The sequence below is a fragment of the Telopea speciosissima genome, chromosome 5, assembly GCF_018873765.1.
Source record: "Telopea speciosissima isolate NSW1024214 ecotype Mountain lineage chromosome 5, Tspe_v1, whole genome shotgun sequence".
NCBI lineage: Eukaryota > Viridiplantae > Streptophyta > Magnoliopsida > Proteales > Proteaceae > Telopea > Telopea speciosissima.
In genome coordinates this window covers 4,721,014-4,734,635 of record NC_057920.1, presented here as the reverse complement: position 1 = coordinate 4,734,635, position 13,622 = coordinate 4,721,014, and the positions used below count along the sequence as shown (strand labels likewise).

General features: G+C 38.0%; 2 protein-coding genes across 2 annotated transcripts; both read left to right on the top strand.

Moving 5' to 3' along the window:
* Positions 1–21: 21 nt before the first annotated feature.
* Positions 22–569, top strand: LOC122662066 (protein SKIP34). The gene has a single exon (XM_043857626.1). It carries the CDS (start codon positions 267–269, stop codon positions 552–554), a length of 288 nt encoding a protein of 95 aa, XP_043713561.1. The 5' UTR covers positions 22–266; the 3' UTR covers positions 555–569.
* Positions 570–6,178: 5,609 nt separating this feature from the next.
* On the top strand, positions 6,179–13,590 carry LOC122662711 (nucleobase-ascorbate transporter 11-like). Its single transcript, XM_043858426.1, has 10 exons — positions 6,179–6,876; positions 7,382–7,479; positions 7,566–7,736; positions 8,341–8,441; positions 10,160–10,295; positions 10,479–10,529; positions 11,414–11,701; positions 11,964–12,198; positions 12,299–12,579; positions 13,164–13,590. Exons 1-10 carry the CDS (start codon positions 6,201–6,203, stop codon positions 13,383–13,385), a joined length of 2,259 nt encoding a protein of 752 aa, XP_043714361.1. The 5' UTR covers positions 6,179–6,200; the 3' UTR covers positions 13,386–13,590.
* Positions 13,591–13,622: the final 32 nt, after the last annotated feature.

The window sequence follows — 13,622 nt, the reverse complement described above, 5'->3', positions numbered from 1 at the left end:
CTTATTAAAAAGACAAAAAAGGGATCGAATCCTTCGTCCCACTCCTCAGGCCCATTCCTCTTTCATCCCGACAGAGAAACGCCCTTCTAAGGCTTCAACCTTCTCTCTCTCTCTCTCTTTCGTTCTGCGTCGTCGATATCTGTTTATCTTCCGTGCTGATTCGTTTTCGATTCCACTCGCAGTTATCTGGTGTTCTTCTTCCTCTATTTTGCTCATCAATTAGGACAAAAGGGGATAATTAAAAGCATTAGTTTTAGGGTTTCAAGATGTGTTTCGATCAGCAGCGGTCGTTGTTATTGTCTGAACTAATCGCATCTAGAGCTCGATCGGCCGATGAGAACGCAATGGTGGAAGCTCTAAGAGGTCGGTTGGCGGAGACCGAAGCTCGGCTTGAACGAGCTAGAGCTCGAGAGGCAGAACTAACACGCCGCTTAGAGGAGATGAAGCGATTCATCTCTGTCATGGAGATCCTCGAAACCTACCTTAAAAGGCGATTTCGCGAACGCCAAGCTCAACTAGGTTGCCGGATTACCTTGGTACCTACCAAGAATTAAAAATCTTTTTTTTTTATCTGTGGATGAATAATCTTTTCTTTTTTTTCCTTCTCCATTCCCCTTCCAATCCCTTCACTCTATATTTACTTTTTGAGTTTCAGCCCTGATTATTTCTGGCTTTAGAAATGTGAATTGATATGCTAAATGGTATGACTAAAATTCTATATTTTTAATCCTTCATGTTCCTGAGTTTAATTTAATTCTTTGCTGTTATAGGTTGCTAAACTGTTAAAGAAGTTCGAATGTAGAGGGGGTTTCAAAACTTTGAAGTTATTTGGAAGTTCTTAAACAGTAATTATTAACTCGAAATCAAGAACATTGGATTAGGATGAATGGTATGATGTGGAATACTTTGTCGTCATTCTTCCATTGTCCGTATTTATATTGTTGACCCCATGGATTTTGGCTGCTATAGGCGCTACATTCGTTGTTCAATTTGAAGATTATGGGGTTAACATGTTATAGATGTTAATAAATATTCTTGCATTTTGTATGCTGGATAATTTGATATCACATCGTTGCATGCCAAGTATATGTTGAATTGCTCTTACAGATCAGAAATTGCTTACAGGTTCCAAATTTTGTAGAAACTACATTCTTTGCTTCTGGGAATAGATTTTTGATCTACAGAGTCAGATTAGAAATTGGTGACAGGTTCCATATGATTCCTATTTGGGGATGTAATCCATGTTCATCTATAAGCTAACAAGTTTGTGATAAGACTTGTAATGTGGTTTAACTGTAGATTCTGTAAGCTCTGAGCTGATTTAGACTACCATTTTTCCTTTCCCTAGTGATGAAGCATAGAGCAGTTGATTTTTTGATTGTTTTTTTTCCACCATCTTAAGTAGATATTTATTGGTTTGACAAAACCCAATTTACTCATTTTCATAGATGAGAGACATACAAGGAACTTAAGCAGATATTGATTGGTTTCTAACTCTGTGATCTCATTTAATAGATGAGCCATACAAGGAACTTTCAACTAAGACTGCCAACCCAATGCCCGGTACAGAGGGCCTTTCTTGCATAGTAATGACCCAAAGATGGGTAGGTATGGTTGAAGTTGACATCTATACTACAGGATGGTGGCCCAGCCCAGCCCAGCCCAGCCCAGCCCAGCCCAAAATGAAGGAACTAGGCTTGCTGAACAAGATTGGCATGATTATGGATCGAAACAGCATAACACGATTGGTCTGAATATGAGCAAAACTGGTTGCACCATTTATAGCCCATTTGGTTCGAGTCTAATTCTGGCCGGTTATAAGTCTTAAAGTGGTGTGGACCGATTAGGCCTAACCGGAAGCGACCAGTTGACACATTCAGACTTCAGAGTTCGGAGTTCCAAGGCCATGCTGAAGCCTGGAATGTCCTGCACTTGCAGCCCCAGCTGGGCTGTATCTAGTCCAGGTATGCTGTGTTGGTCATGCTAAGTAGGTAACGTTTGGGGCTGAATAAAAGGATCCCGATTTTTTAAACAGTGGGCTGAATTTAGGCTAGCAGTTTATGAAGTATGAACCAAAGAAAATGTACGAATCAACAGAAAGTCATTAACGCTATGCACTGGTCTACCTAATTGTGAGCATCAAGGTTTGTGAGCGATTGCTCTACCAGTCTGGCGGTATCGTCTTATACTGATTAGGCTCTTTGTCTTGCTTGTTTGGTGAGTCACGAGTGCCCCTATGGTCAATCCATTCCATCATCGTAGCCTTAATCTTTTCAAAGCGGGCAAAAGGATTTTTTACCTAACGTACACATAAGTTTAAAAATCAATTTGGGATGATTTGAACTCACTTTTTCTTTCTTTCTAGCTCCTCTTTGTTCTTGTTCGTGATTTGTCAACTTCTTTCCTGTGAAAGCTGAGAGGGTAATCCAAAAAGAATCCGGTGAATTAGGTGAAGGCTTAGTTGTCATTATTTTTTGGAGAAAAGTTCATGTGGGGGAGTGTACCACCCACTGACGGGGGAGGGGGGGGGGGTTGGGGATGACCACTTTCTTCTAATAAAAGGCAGAAATCCTGCTCTATGATGCTTTCGTGTGCGTTTCCATTGGCTGTCGTGTATGCACATAGCCACTCACACTAATTGAGAATTCTTACCCTTAATTTTTTTCAGAAATAAATTTCCGACTTTATGAGGGTGAAAGAGGCTTTGTTGTGATTCCAACTCAAGAGCGCGGATCTTGTTCTTGTACAAGTACCATCCAAGGTCCTACAGGGCCTCACATGGAATCCATTGTGGGACCCACAGGAGGAGTGGATTCCATGTGAGTGGCCCTAGAGGGCCTTGGACGGATCCGGTCTCTCAGCTCAAATTCTTTTCTAGGTTCTGCCAAGGCTAATAGGCCATCAAATAACCATTGCTTCGGATGTGTGAGTGTGGTGTATGTTGTGTATATTTGCCATTCCACAGTCCTAAAAGTTGGTTAATCTTTTGGGATTGGTGTGTGGTTTGTGTGATTACACTTCCATTAACAAAAAAAAAAAAAAAAAAAACCATTGCTTGATTCAAGAACAGTGAGTTTTGCCCAAGTCAAAAGACAGTTATTGCCATAAACAAACTTCTCGACACCCCTTAAATTGTCAAATAGCTCCGTAACCTTAATTTTTTGTTAACTGTCGGGGAGTGTGGCCTACTCCCATGTGTCTATATCTCTCTTCCTCAATACAAGGGGGCAAAGGTGTTTTTTCATATGAGGAGGGATAGACTCATGGGAGTGCTCGTGTAGGCCACGCTCCCGAACAAAGTTCTTTTTTCTATATATTTTTCTCATATATGTAATTATAGACTCAAAAAATGTGCATGATTTTAAGGTATCAAGTTATTGATAACCCTTTACCCTTAATTTGAACAATTTTAAGAATAAAACAAAGGGCAATTAAAAGACGTTGTCAAGTTCCAAGTACACCTATGAATGTGTCATTTAGATAGTGCCTATCAAAAAAATAAAATGGTGTAACAAAGGGATTTATATCCACTATTGTAACTGCAGCGCTGCTATACTCATCGTGCGACGCTGCAGGTGCCATGTGTGCCATGTGGGACCTGCTGTGCATACATGGCACCTGCAGCGTCGCACGATGAGTACAACAGTGCTGCAGTTACAGCAACAGATAATGATCGGTAAGAGAGTTTGTTATACTCAACCTATTACCATAAAAAATGGACGCACATTTTGTACAATTGGGAGGGTTAAAGCATAAATGATAATGACAAGTTTTTCATCACTATCAAAAAAAAAAAAAGAAGTTACGGTGTGTGCGTTGGGTGTGTGGGTTTAGTCCCACATCGGGTGTGTGTGGTGCGATTTTCATCATCTCAAGTGCAGTGCATTGCCCAGTGCACCCCACTTAAGATTTCAATCGTAAAAATATAGACAATGATATATCTTTTATCCTTTCAAGTGTTGGGTGGATGGTTGGATTCTTAAGTGTGGTGCATTGCCAATGCACCGCACTTGAGAGGATAAATTTTCGTGTTGTGTAAATCCGATTCCATAGTCCTAAAAGCCAATTAACCTTTTGGCCACGTTTGTTTAGAGGGGAAGGTGATTTGGGATTGTTGGGAAGATGGAACTCACATGTTGGTGGGGTTTTGGGAAAATTATCTGCTCCATTTCCCGCTCGATCAAGTTCCCCAAGTCCCTCTAATAGGGAGGGGGTGGACCCCACCTGGGTAGTGTGTTCGGGCAGGGGTAGGGTGATCATTTCGGCCCCCTATTAGAGGGACTTGGAAAATGGAGCAGATAATGATCCGGGGTTTTGTTAGGTGGTAATGTTAAGTTAAAGTTGAGGTAAAATTACTTTTCCCATGAAACAAAAGTGTGAGATTTGAAGTGGCACTTTCAACCGACAAAGCAACTAATGATGTCCTATGAGCTTTCGCAAATTCACCACCTCAAATTAACCAAACATTATTGAGGTGGATTTTGAAATGCCACATTAGCATTTTCCCACCCCACCTAACTCCCTTCTAAACAAATAGGGGTTGGGATTGATGTGTGGTTTGTGTGGCATCATCGAATAAAAAAAGGTTTTTCATCACATTCCAGGAAATGAGATCTATCATCATTATGGGTTTTGCTTGACCAATGAGGCAATGAGTCTCTTCATAAATTTCTGTCATCATTAATTCCTATTTATTAGTGACCAAGGTTTGGAATATCATTTCTCGTTTGAATGAAGAGGTATGATCCCATGGTTAGATTCTCTTTTCACCATAAATGAAAGAAATCTGTTACAATGGAAATACAAAATTTTTTATATTGTACAATACCAAATGATGACATGGAAATATTCAAAAAGGAAAAATAAGAGCATGCAAGCCATAAATATACTGTCTTCTTTCATAATCTCTTTCCTCCTTCATCACATTTTTTGGGTAGGATTTCCTCATTCATCACACCATCAATAGAAACATTTTCTTTTAACGTATGTAATGCTGATATATGAGATTAGTATACAAATTCCCTAAAAAATATTAATATTTAAATTTAAAATATTGCAAAGAAAAGTGTATGACCTTGAACAAAGCTGATTAGAGGGTAATGATCCATAAGGGTCTTTTCATTTTTCTTTTAAAGTTTTAAATTAACAGTGTTAGTTTCAAGGGTGCAGTTGTAGTTTTTTCAAATCATGGGGTGGCATGGTTTTCATGCTAGTTGATGGGTACATCAAATTTACTCTTAAAAAAAAATAAAAAACCAAATGTAAGAATTTTTGTCAAGAGCATCTGACTGATGAGAGAAAATAAGCACACAAATGTATCATTGAAGAACTGGAGAAAAACTCAATTCTCAATCCCAGAAGGTCTGTAGCCCAAATATACTTAGTCTAGTTACATGATAGATAGAGATGACAGATGGATGCTTCACAAGAACCACATAAACCACAACTAGGCTCCATCGAGATCTAGTTTAAGAGAATCTCTTTAATTGGAATTCCTACATATAAAACGCATCTAAAGATCAGTTTAACCTTAGAATGTAATTTTAGTTTCCAAAGAAAAAACCACCATATACAGAAATGGTATTTGGGAACGAAGCAAACTTGTAGTAGTTGTTGTACGAAGAAAAGTGATGGGAGGTCACAGCCTCACAGGACTTGGGGATATGGCCGCCATTTGAAATTTAATAAATAAAAGTCACACACACTGGAAATTTCCGGGTCGTTTCTAACGGACATCTAGCGGTAGTAATTTCAAAATCAGAAAGTTAAAAAGTTCAAATAAAGTAGCAAACAAAAAAGGAGAAAAGATGCCTCTTTCTCTTCTTCACTCTCGAGCTCACTCCTCCACTCTCATGCACTCACTCGTCATCGTGATCATTTACGAGGAGGAAGAGCAAATGTTAATACTTCGCACTCCCCTCCTCTTCTCGGCCATTACCTTTTCGATCTGATCTGTTCTTTCTTTGCTTCTACTCTCTTCTCCCCCTTCTTTACAGAGCTATTTCTCTATGTCTATATAACAATCAGTTGTATGCTTCCTTCATCATCATCGTCATCTTCATCTTCTTCTTCAGTTTCTTGATGTCACTGTGAGAACTTAGAAACACACTGAAATTTTCTATAAAAAGGGCAGAGAAATTTTCCTTTTTCTTTCGTTTCTTCTGGGAAAATTTTTGATACCAAGTTGAATTAAAGCTTATATGGAAGGAGGGTCAAGCTCAAAAACCCTAGAAAAGGTCGACATGCAAAAAGGTCGGCAGAAACCTGGCTCTTGGCATCCGAACGTCGAGCCATTTTTCCCAAGGACTGATCACAACCCAAGAGAATTGAAATCTTGGGCCAAGAGAACTGGTTTCAATCCCCACTTTTCAGGAGAAGCAGCTACCAGTGTCAGCGAGAGGTACCCCATTGAGAAGAATGACGGTGCTGGGCTTGATTTAGAGAGAGGTCTGGATTGGAGAGGTGAGTCTTCTCCGAAAATTGAAATTTATCCGATTTTGGGTCGTACTAGGGAGAACAGAGGATCTGAAACTGAGCCTGTTTCTGTTCCTGGGAATGGGAGGAAGCATGGAAGTGATGCTGGTAACGGTTTGAGGAACGAACCAGCGATAGTTGAACCACAGAAGAGAAGAAATGAGCCTATTGTGGCTTCAAAGGAAGACGACAAGAAAGATGGTTATAACGGGAATGACATAGCAGGTGGGAGTGGGCAGGAAGCTCCAGCAATTCCTCCAATTGCAAAACCCAAGGAAGATGACAACAAGACCAATAGGGGAGTGGAAATTGATGTTTCTCCCGAGATTCCAGAAACTTGTTCCGGGGGATGGCTCAGACCATCTGGTATGAAGTGTGGACTCAGAGAAAACCCCGGTCCTGGTTAGTATGATTTCTTCATTCTTCTTTTGGTCACGATTTAATACACTGGGTCTGGGGTGTCAATTATTTAGATTAATCATTGATTTCTTATTAAAATTGAATAAACAATCTCAGTAGGATAGTGGTGCTTGAATTTGTTTTTGACAAACACATGAAACTTAGGCAAATCTGAAATATATAAGTTAAACTGGACAAGAGATTGTTGAAGAGGAATATAATATGCATAAAAAAGGTTTGGCTGATCGGAAGAGTAACATCACATGATAACAATATGTATTTGATGCCTAAACCAAAAAACAAAAAGGTTTGTATTTGATAATACCTTCTCAAAATTGTTAACAGACCAAAATGTTACTCTTCTTTACTTGTAGATAAACATATTATTTATTTAAATAAAAAGAACTAATTTCAGGCTTCTATTGATTCCATTCGGAGTTCTGATTGATTTGTATAAACAGTGTCTGTTATCTATATTATTTTTTACTCTCTTTTTTTCCAACTGCAGTCCCTCTTATGTATTATGGTTTACAGCACTATTTATCATTGGCCGCCTCACTTATTTTCATTCCCTTAGTCATGGTACCAGCAATGGGTGGAACAGATGTAAGCTTCTTGTTCACTGTTTTCTTTTTTTTGGCTTTCTAATACAATTTGTTACCATTGGTATAATCTTTGAATCATGACAACAGAAGGATACTGCTACTGTGATTTCCACAATGCTCTTGGTCTCTGGTATTACAACAATACTACACTCCTACTTTGGTACTCGACTTCCTTTAATTCAAGGGGGTTCATTCGTATATCTTGCTCCAGCTTTAGTTATCATGAACTCTCCAGATTACCGAAATCTTACTGAACATGTAAGTTTCTTCCATTAACAGAATATACTGCTTGCAATTTTACCTAGAGCTAGGCATTTTAAATTTGTTGCAAGTATTTTTAATGCTTTAAAAGACAATTTTCAATGTTATTAGATATTTGTTTTAGTTTTTTTTTTTCTAGAACTCTTGTGAAAATACTAGAGGTTTTCGAAAGATCCTTTATGTTATAGATAAGATTTCTTAGTTGTAAATATTTTAAGATATGCTTCCCTAACCTTCGTTTGTAATTTAGCACAATCTTGATAAAGCCTTTAAAAGATGAGACTTTATTTATATTAACTATTTTAGGATGAGAATGTTAACCCATTCATAATTGATCTTCCCTAGGGAAATGGGATGAACTTATACATAGGCATTTTACTTTGTACAAATTTTCTCTTCCTCTTCAAAATTTGCTGTTATTTATCATTAAAGAAACTATTCTGTCAGAATTCCTAAAAATTGCCATGGCAAGTCAAAATGAGTACGTGGTAATAGTCCGGATTTGTTGTTTTTCTTCCCTATAATTCCTGTTCGTATGTTTTCCTCCCTTTTAAATTGCAACTGACTAAGCATACTTGCTAATGATTGTTTAATATCACAGAAATTTAGGCAGATAATGAAGGAATTACAAGGGGCTATAATTGTTGGTTCAATTTTCCAGAGCTTCCTGGGATACACCGGTCTCATGTCTCTTCTTCTGAGGTATTTTGGGAATCTTCTGATTTTTTTTTTCCGTGTAAAGTTGGTGTCATTTCAGACAAGTGTGTATCCTGAAGTTCTCATATTGTGCAATCTATAATTTCTTTTACCTTGTGATCCATTCTCTGATGGTGCAATTGTTGAAGTAATTCAGATCTGTGTACATTGAACCGGACACAACTTGATTCTTCTTGGAATTACTCTAAGCCTGTTGTTTCTCTCTGTCAAGAGAGCATATGCTGTGACATGTTCAATAAGAAATGGAAAATTTCATCACAGTTTTGCGAAGATTTCCATGTCTTTTTTATTTTATTTTGCTGGGCGAGCGGAGCTAGTGGTTACCTTATGCGTGGGTTAAGTCGGATCTTAAACTTTTGAATCCAGTTTTCTGGTATCAATACAAGCAAGCATACAGGCTGAGCTACCTTCGATTGCTGGAAAATTCTTGTCTGGCCACTATATATATTTTAACATGATTAGGAACTCAAAGTACATAGATTGGTTTTGATCTAACCTGTCACTTCAACAATGCAGGCACCCACCAACTTGGATAAGTTGTCCATTTCAAGAACTGTATCTCATCCACTTCACATACTTTACCTCGTAATTATTGTGCTTTACAAGCTACAATCTTAAATAAGTGTTTCAAAAAGGGGGGGGGGATTTACGAAAAGAATAATTCATCGGAACAAAGAAGAAAGATAGAAAAGGATATCAAAACAAAATTAAAAAAAAAAAATTATGCAAGAAAAATACCAAAGACATAATTACAAGAGATACAAAAGCAGGATTAAGAGACTATAGTTTTATCTTAACCATGAAAACTGGGTTGAGCATAACTGAGCTGCTTATGAAAATATCTCACAAACCCTGGTAAATCATCTGTTTGTGAATTCAAAAGCCTCATAATACACTTATAAAGAGAACCTTGTTATGGATCTCCTTAACAATATCAAAAAATTCCTTGACTTCTTTGTTTCCTTCCACCTCTTTATCAACCAATTAGAAGAGGTGCTATTCGCTTCACATTTCTAGGCTTGGGGAAAAAGAATTATGCCGTGATCTGCTGGCTCATTTGTATGAACGAGAATGATGAAAATTTTGAGGTTATGAGGGACCAACCTATTTAACCGTTTTGAAGGCTGTGGACTAGTTTGTGTTTGGGCTTCTGCCAACAAGGTCTGCAGTGGGGGTTATCCTTTGAGGTCTTAGGCTGGATTCTTTTATATGTTCTTAGTTGCTTCTTGCTTTTTGTTTAGCTGAAGTTGCCATGACTGTATAGTAGAGCATGCTCTCAGACTTAGTATGTAGTTAGTCTTTTGTTGGGGAATCTTGGTCCTTAAGAAAATTTACACTTATAACAAAAGATTGTTGCTAGAGATTCATCCCTCAACCACCTTAGAAATTTAGCCTTTTAGTACTCTATGAAGATCCTGACCACCTTGTCGGAAATATATGATCCAACGGCCTTAAAAATGGAAAACTAGATCTACTATAATCATCCGTTAAAGGCTTCCAATAACAAAAAGAACATCTGATCAAGTTTAAACTTGATCATCTTTTGAAGGGTGCCACTTCTATTGAGCAGCTCCATTGTAGCGAGTATTTGCTTTATAAGTTGCACTCATAGTGCCACAGATTACTACTGTTCTATCCATGTTTGGATTGCATGCAACCTTATATTATTCATTCTTTGTTGTTTATATAATGTTCTGCTGCAGGTTGATAAACCCAATTGTGGTTGCACCAACAATTGCTGCAGTAGGTTTAGCATTTTTTTCCTATGGATTTCCTCAAGCTGGTAGTTGTGTGGAAATCAGCATTCCCCAAATACTTCTAGTTATTATTTTCAGTCTGGTAAGAAACTTCCCCTCTTGCATTTTCCAAACAGAGACTTTTACACCTATCTTTCCACAAGCGTTTCTCATTTAATTTAACCATTTTTAAAGTTTTCTGTGTTCTAATAAAATTTCACTTGAATAAATGCTTTCAAATATGTTTGCAACACTCACTTATAGTTCCATTTTAATTTGGTTTCAGTACCTTCAAGGGGTTTCCATATTTGGGCATCGGATATTCCGAGTCTATGCGGTATGCATGCTTCATGCCTTTCACCTTGTTAGTTCTTTAAATAATTCTTGTGGTTAAATTTTCAGTCTGCTTCATGCCTTTCACCTTGTTAGTTCTTTAAATAATTCAACTGTGTTACCTATGAATTAATGTCAACTCAGTTGGCATATGTGTTCACTGGTTCATAAAGTTGGATCTGTACATTTCTTTTATTTTCTTATTAGAAAGAAATTTATGTTTATGACCCACTACAAAAATTTGTCATATGCATATGCTTTCTCAGTCAGCATGTTGCACAAAATAAAGTGCTACTCTGGATCTTGAGGAAAAGGGTTTTTATTGAACAACAACACCTCGAGAATATATCTTGCATTGCATGAAGTTTCCTTTAAAGGGAAAATGACACAGCATAAAATATCCTTGAGGTGTTGCAAAGTGCTGTACTGTACAATTTGGGGGAGGGGGAATCCCCTTAAATAATCACTACATCCTTCAGCGTTTCTTTATTGTCATAATCACCTTCTGTTGTCTGCAGTAGGATTGCAATACATATTCATCCAAACAATCCAATTTGTAATGAGATGGATAGTCTCTGTCTCTCTCTCTCTCTCTTCTATCCATACATTCCCTAGTTGTCAATTACTTAATAAATAGGATGCTGCCGCATTGAATCATTAATGAATTGCATACACTTATTACATGAATGAATGAATGAATAGGATGCACTTTTCTTTTCCCTTCTGTAAATGCTGGGAAGTAGGAAATTAGCTAATGTAATGAGCTTTACACATATTGTTCCTCACGTAACCTTCCTTGTTTTTTTGGGGGGGGATATTACTCAAAGCTTCTTCCCCATTTTTTTTTTTGGTTTTACTTTACTATACCTTTCTGATATTATATTGCAGGTTCCCCTTAGTGTTGCAATCATTTGGGCATATGCATTCTTTATGACAGCTGGTGGAGCGTACAACTACAAAGGCTGCGGCACCAACATACCTAGTTCAAACATCTTATCTGATGAATGTAGAAAACATGCATTTACCATGAAGCATTGTCGAACAGATGTGTCCAGTGCATGGATAAATTCTGCTTGGGTTCGAGTTCCTTACCCTTTACAGTGGGGCATTCCTACATTCCACCTGAGGACTTCCATTATTATGATCATTGTGTCAATAGTTACAACAGTGGATTCGGTGAGTAGCATATATAATTCAACTGTGACAACAGAGAATTTCAAAATGAAGTGTGTAACATATAATTTTTTCAATGAATACCAGCTGTTCACTGATAACAGTAGGGAATTAAACATTTGTTTCTGAAAAAAAATATTATTATAAATGACAAAAGAGAGGGACAAGGAGCCCCATCTAAACGGATGCTATACAAAGTAAGGAATCGAACATTGATAGTGACCTTTTGGGTCTAACTGCAGTGCATTTGGTACAACTTCACCAGGTTGGAACATATCACGCTGCATCTTTACTAGTTAATTCAAGGCCCCCAACACCAGGAATTGTTAGCAGAGGAATAGGACTGGAAGGCATTTGTAGTATACTGGCTGGACTGTGGGGTACGGGCAGTGGTTCAACAACATTGACAGAGAATTTGCATACCATTGACATTACAAAAGTGGCAAGTCGGAAAGCTGTGGAACTTGGGGCAGTGTTGTTGATTTTAATTTCATTTATAGGTGGTGTGATATCCAGAAGTGTACATCTATGCATTATGACTGTACAAAACATGTCTAGCTTTGCTGCAATGTACTGATTCGTTTTAATTGTGTCTGATAGGAAAAGTGGGTGCCCTTCTAGCTTCAATACCACAAGCTTTGGCAGCTTCTGTACTTTGTTTTGTGTGGGCTCTGATAGTGGCATTGGGTCTATCGACATTGCAGTACGTTCAAGCCGCAAGCTTTAGAAACATAACGATAGTTGGTGTTTCGTTGTTCCTATCTTTATCCATTCCTGCATATTTCCAACAGTATCAACCAGATTCCAGCTTTATACTGCCAAGTTATTTTGTTCCTTATGCAGCAGCATCTGATGGACCGGTTCACACTGGCAGTAGAGAAGTAAGTACAAGATATGCACTACTAGTAAAATAATTACAATCACTTTTTTTAGACACACCACGCATTTTCATATCATCCAATTAGTGTGCTCCTGTGACTCAGCAAAGATCCTAGAGCACTTCACAAGGATATATGCTGGTGATTCATTGCCTACTGAATGGGCCATTCTACTGCAATCTGAAATCAATGAAGCATCCCTGTCTGATTCTGGTTTTTATTTTTCATTTTTTTTATAACTGGATTTTACAATATTTCTGTGGAAGTCTACTTTTTATCATCCAAAAGAAAGTGTTGGACCCATATGTTCTATGTTCTAAGTATGGATTGGCTTATCCATTCGTTGGCTGAATTGAAGAACATGTTGATTGTATGGCGTCTGGATCTATTATAGGATTTTTTTTGCTAGAACACTTCCAGTGTCCATGCATTGGACTTGTGTACAGGTCCATTTGCACAGTGGTGCCATCTTGTATTCGTCGGCAAAGATGGGCATCACATTTTATGATTGGAGGAAAGCCAATTTTGTATTGTTTTACTTAATGTAGAGAGCTGACCTATTTATGTCTATTGATGGATGTCATCAGCTCGATTTTGCTATAAATGGTCTTCTGTCCCTTAACATGGTGGTGGCATTCTTGGTGGCGTTTATACTGGACAACACTGTTCCTGGCAATCAGAAAGAACGGGGAGTGTACATGTGGTCAAGTGCCGAAGATCTGGCAAACGACTCATCTCTCCTTGCAGATTATTCCCTTCCAAGAAAAGTTGGCCAGTTTTTTGCTTGGGCAAAATGTGTTCGTGCATGACATGTCCTGACATTTAGCACTTAGCAGTGGCCAGTATTTGTGTTTTTGGTGAAATTGCCACTGTTTACATCAAGTATTGGAGAGGGTATACTTATCCTCATTTGTTACACTGTACTGAATAAAGGAACGATTTGGTGTTCCTTTCCTACATGTAAGATAAAAATGGGTGTTCACATTAAATGGTCAAACACAAATTCTTTTGGAGGAAACCTCTTGCATCCTTTGTGTTTTTTTTTA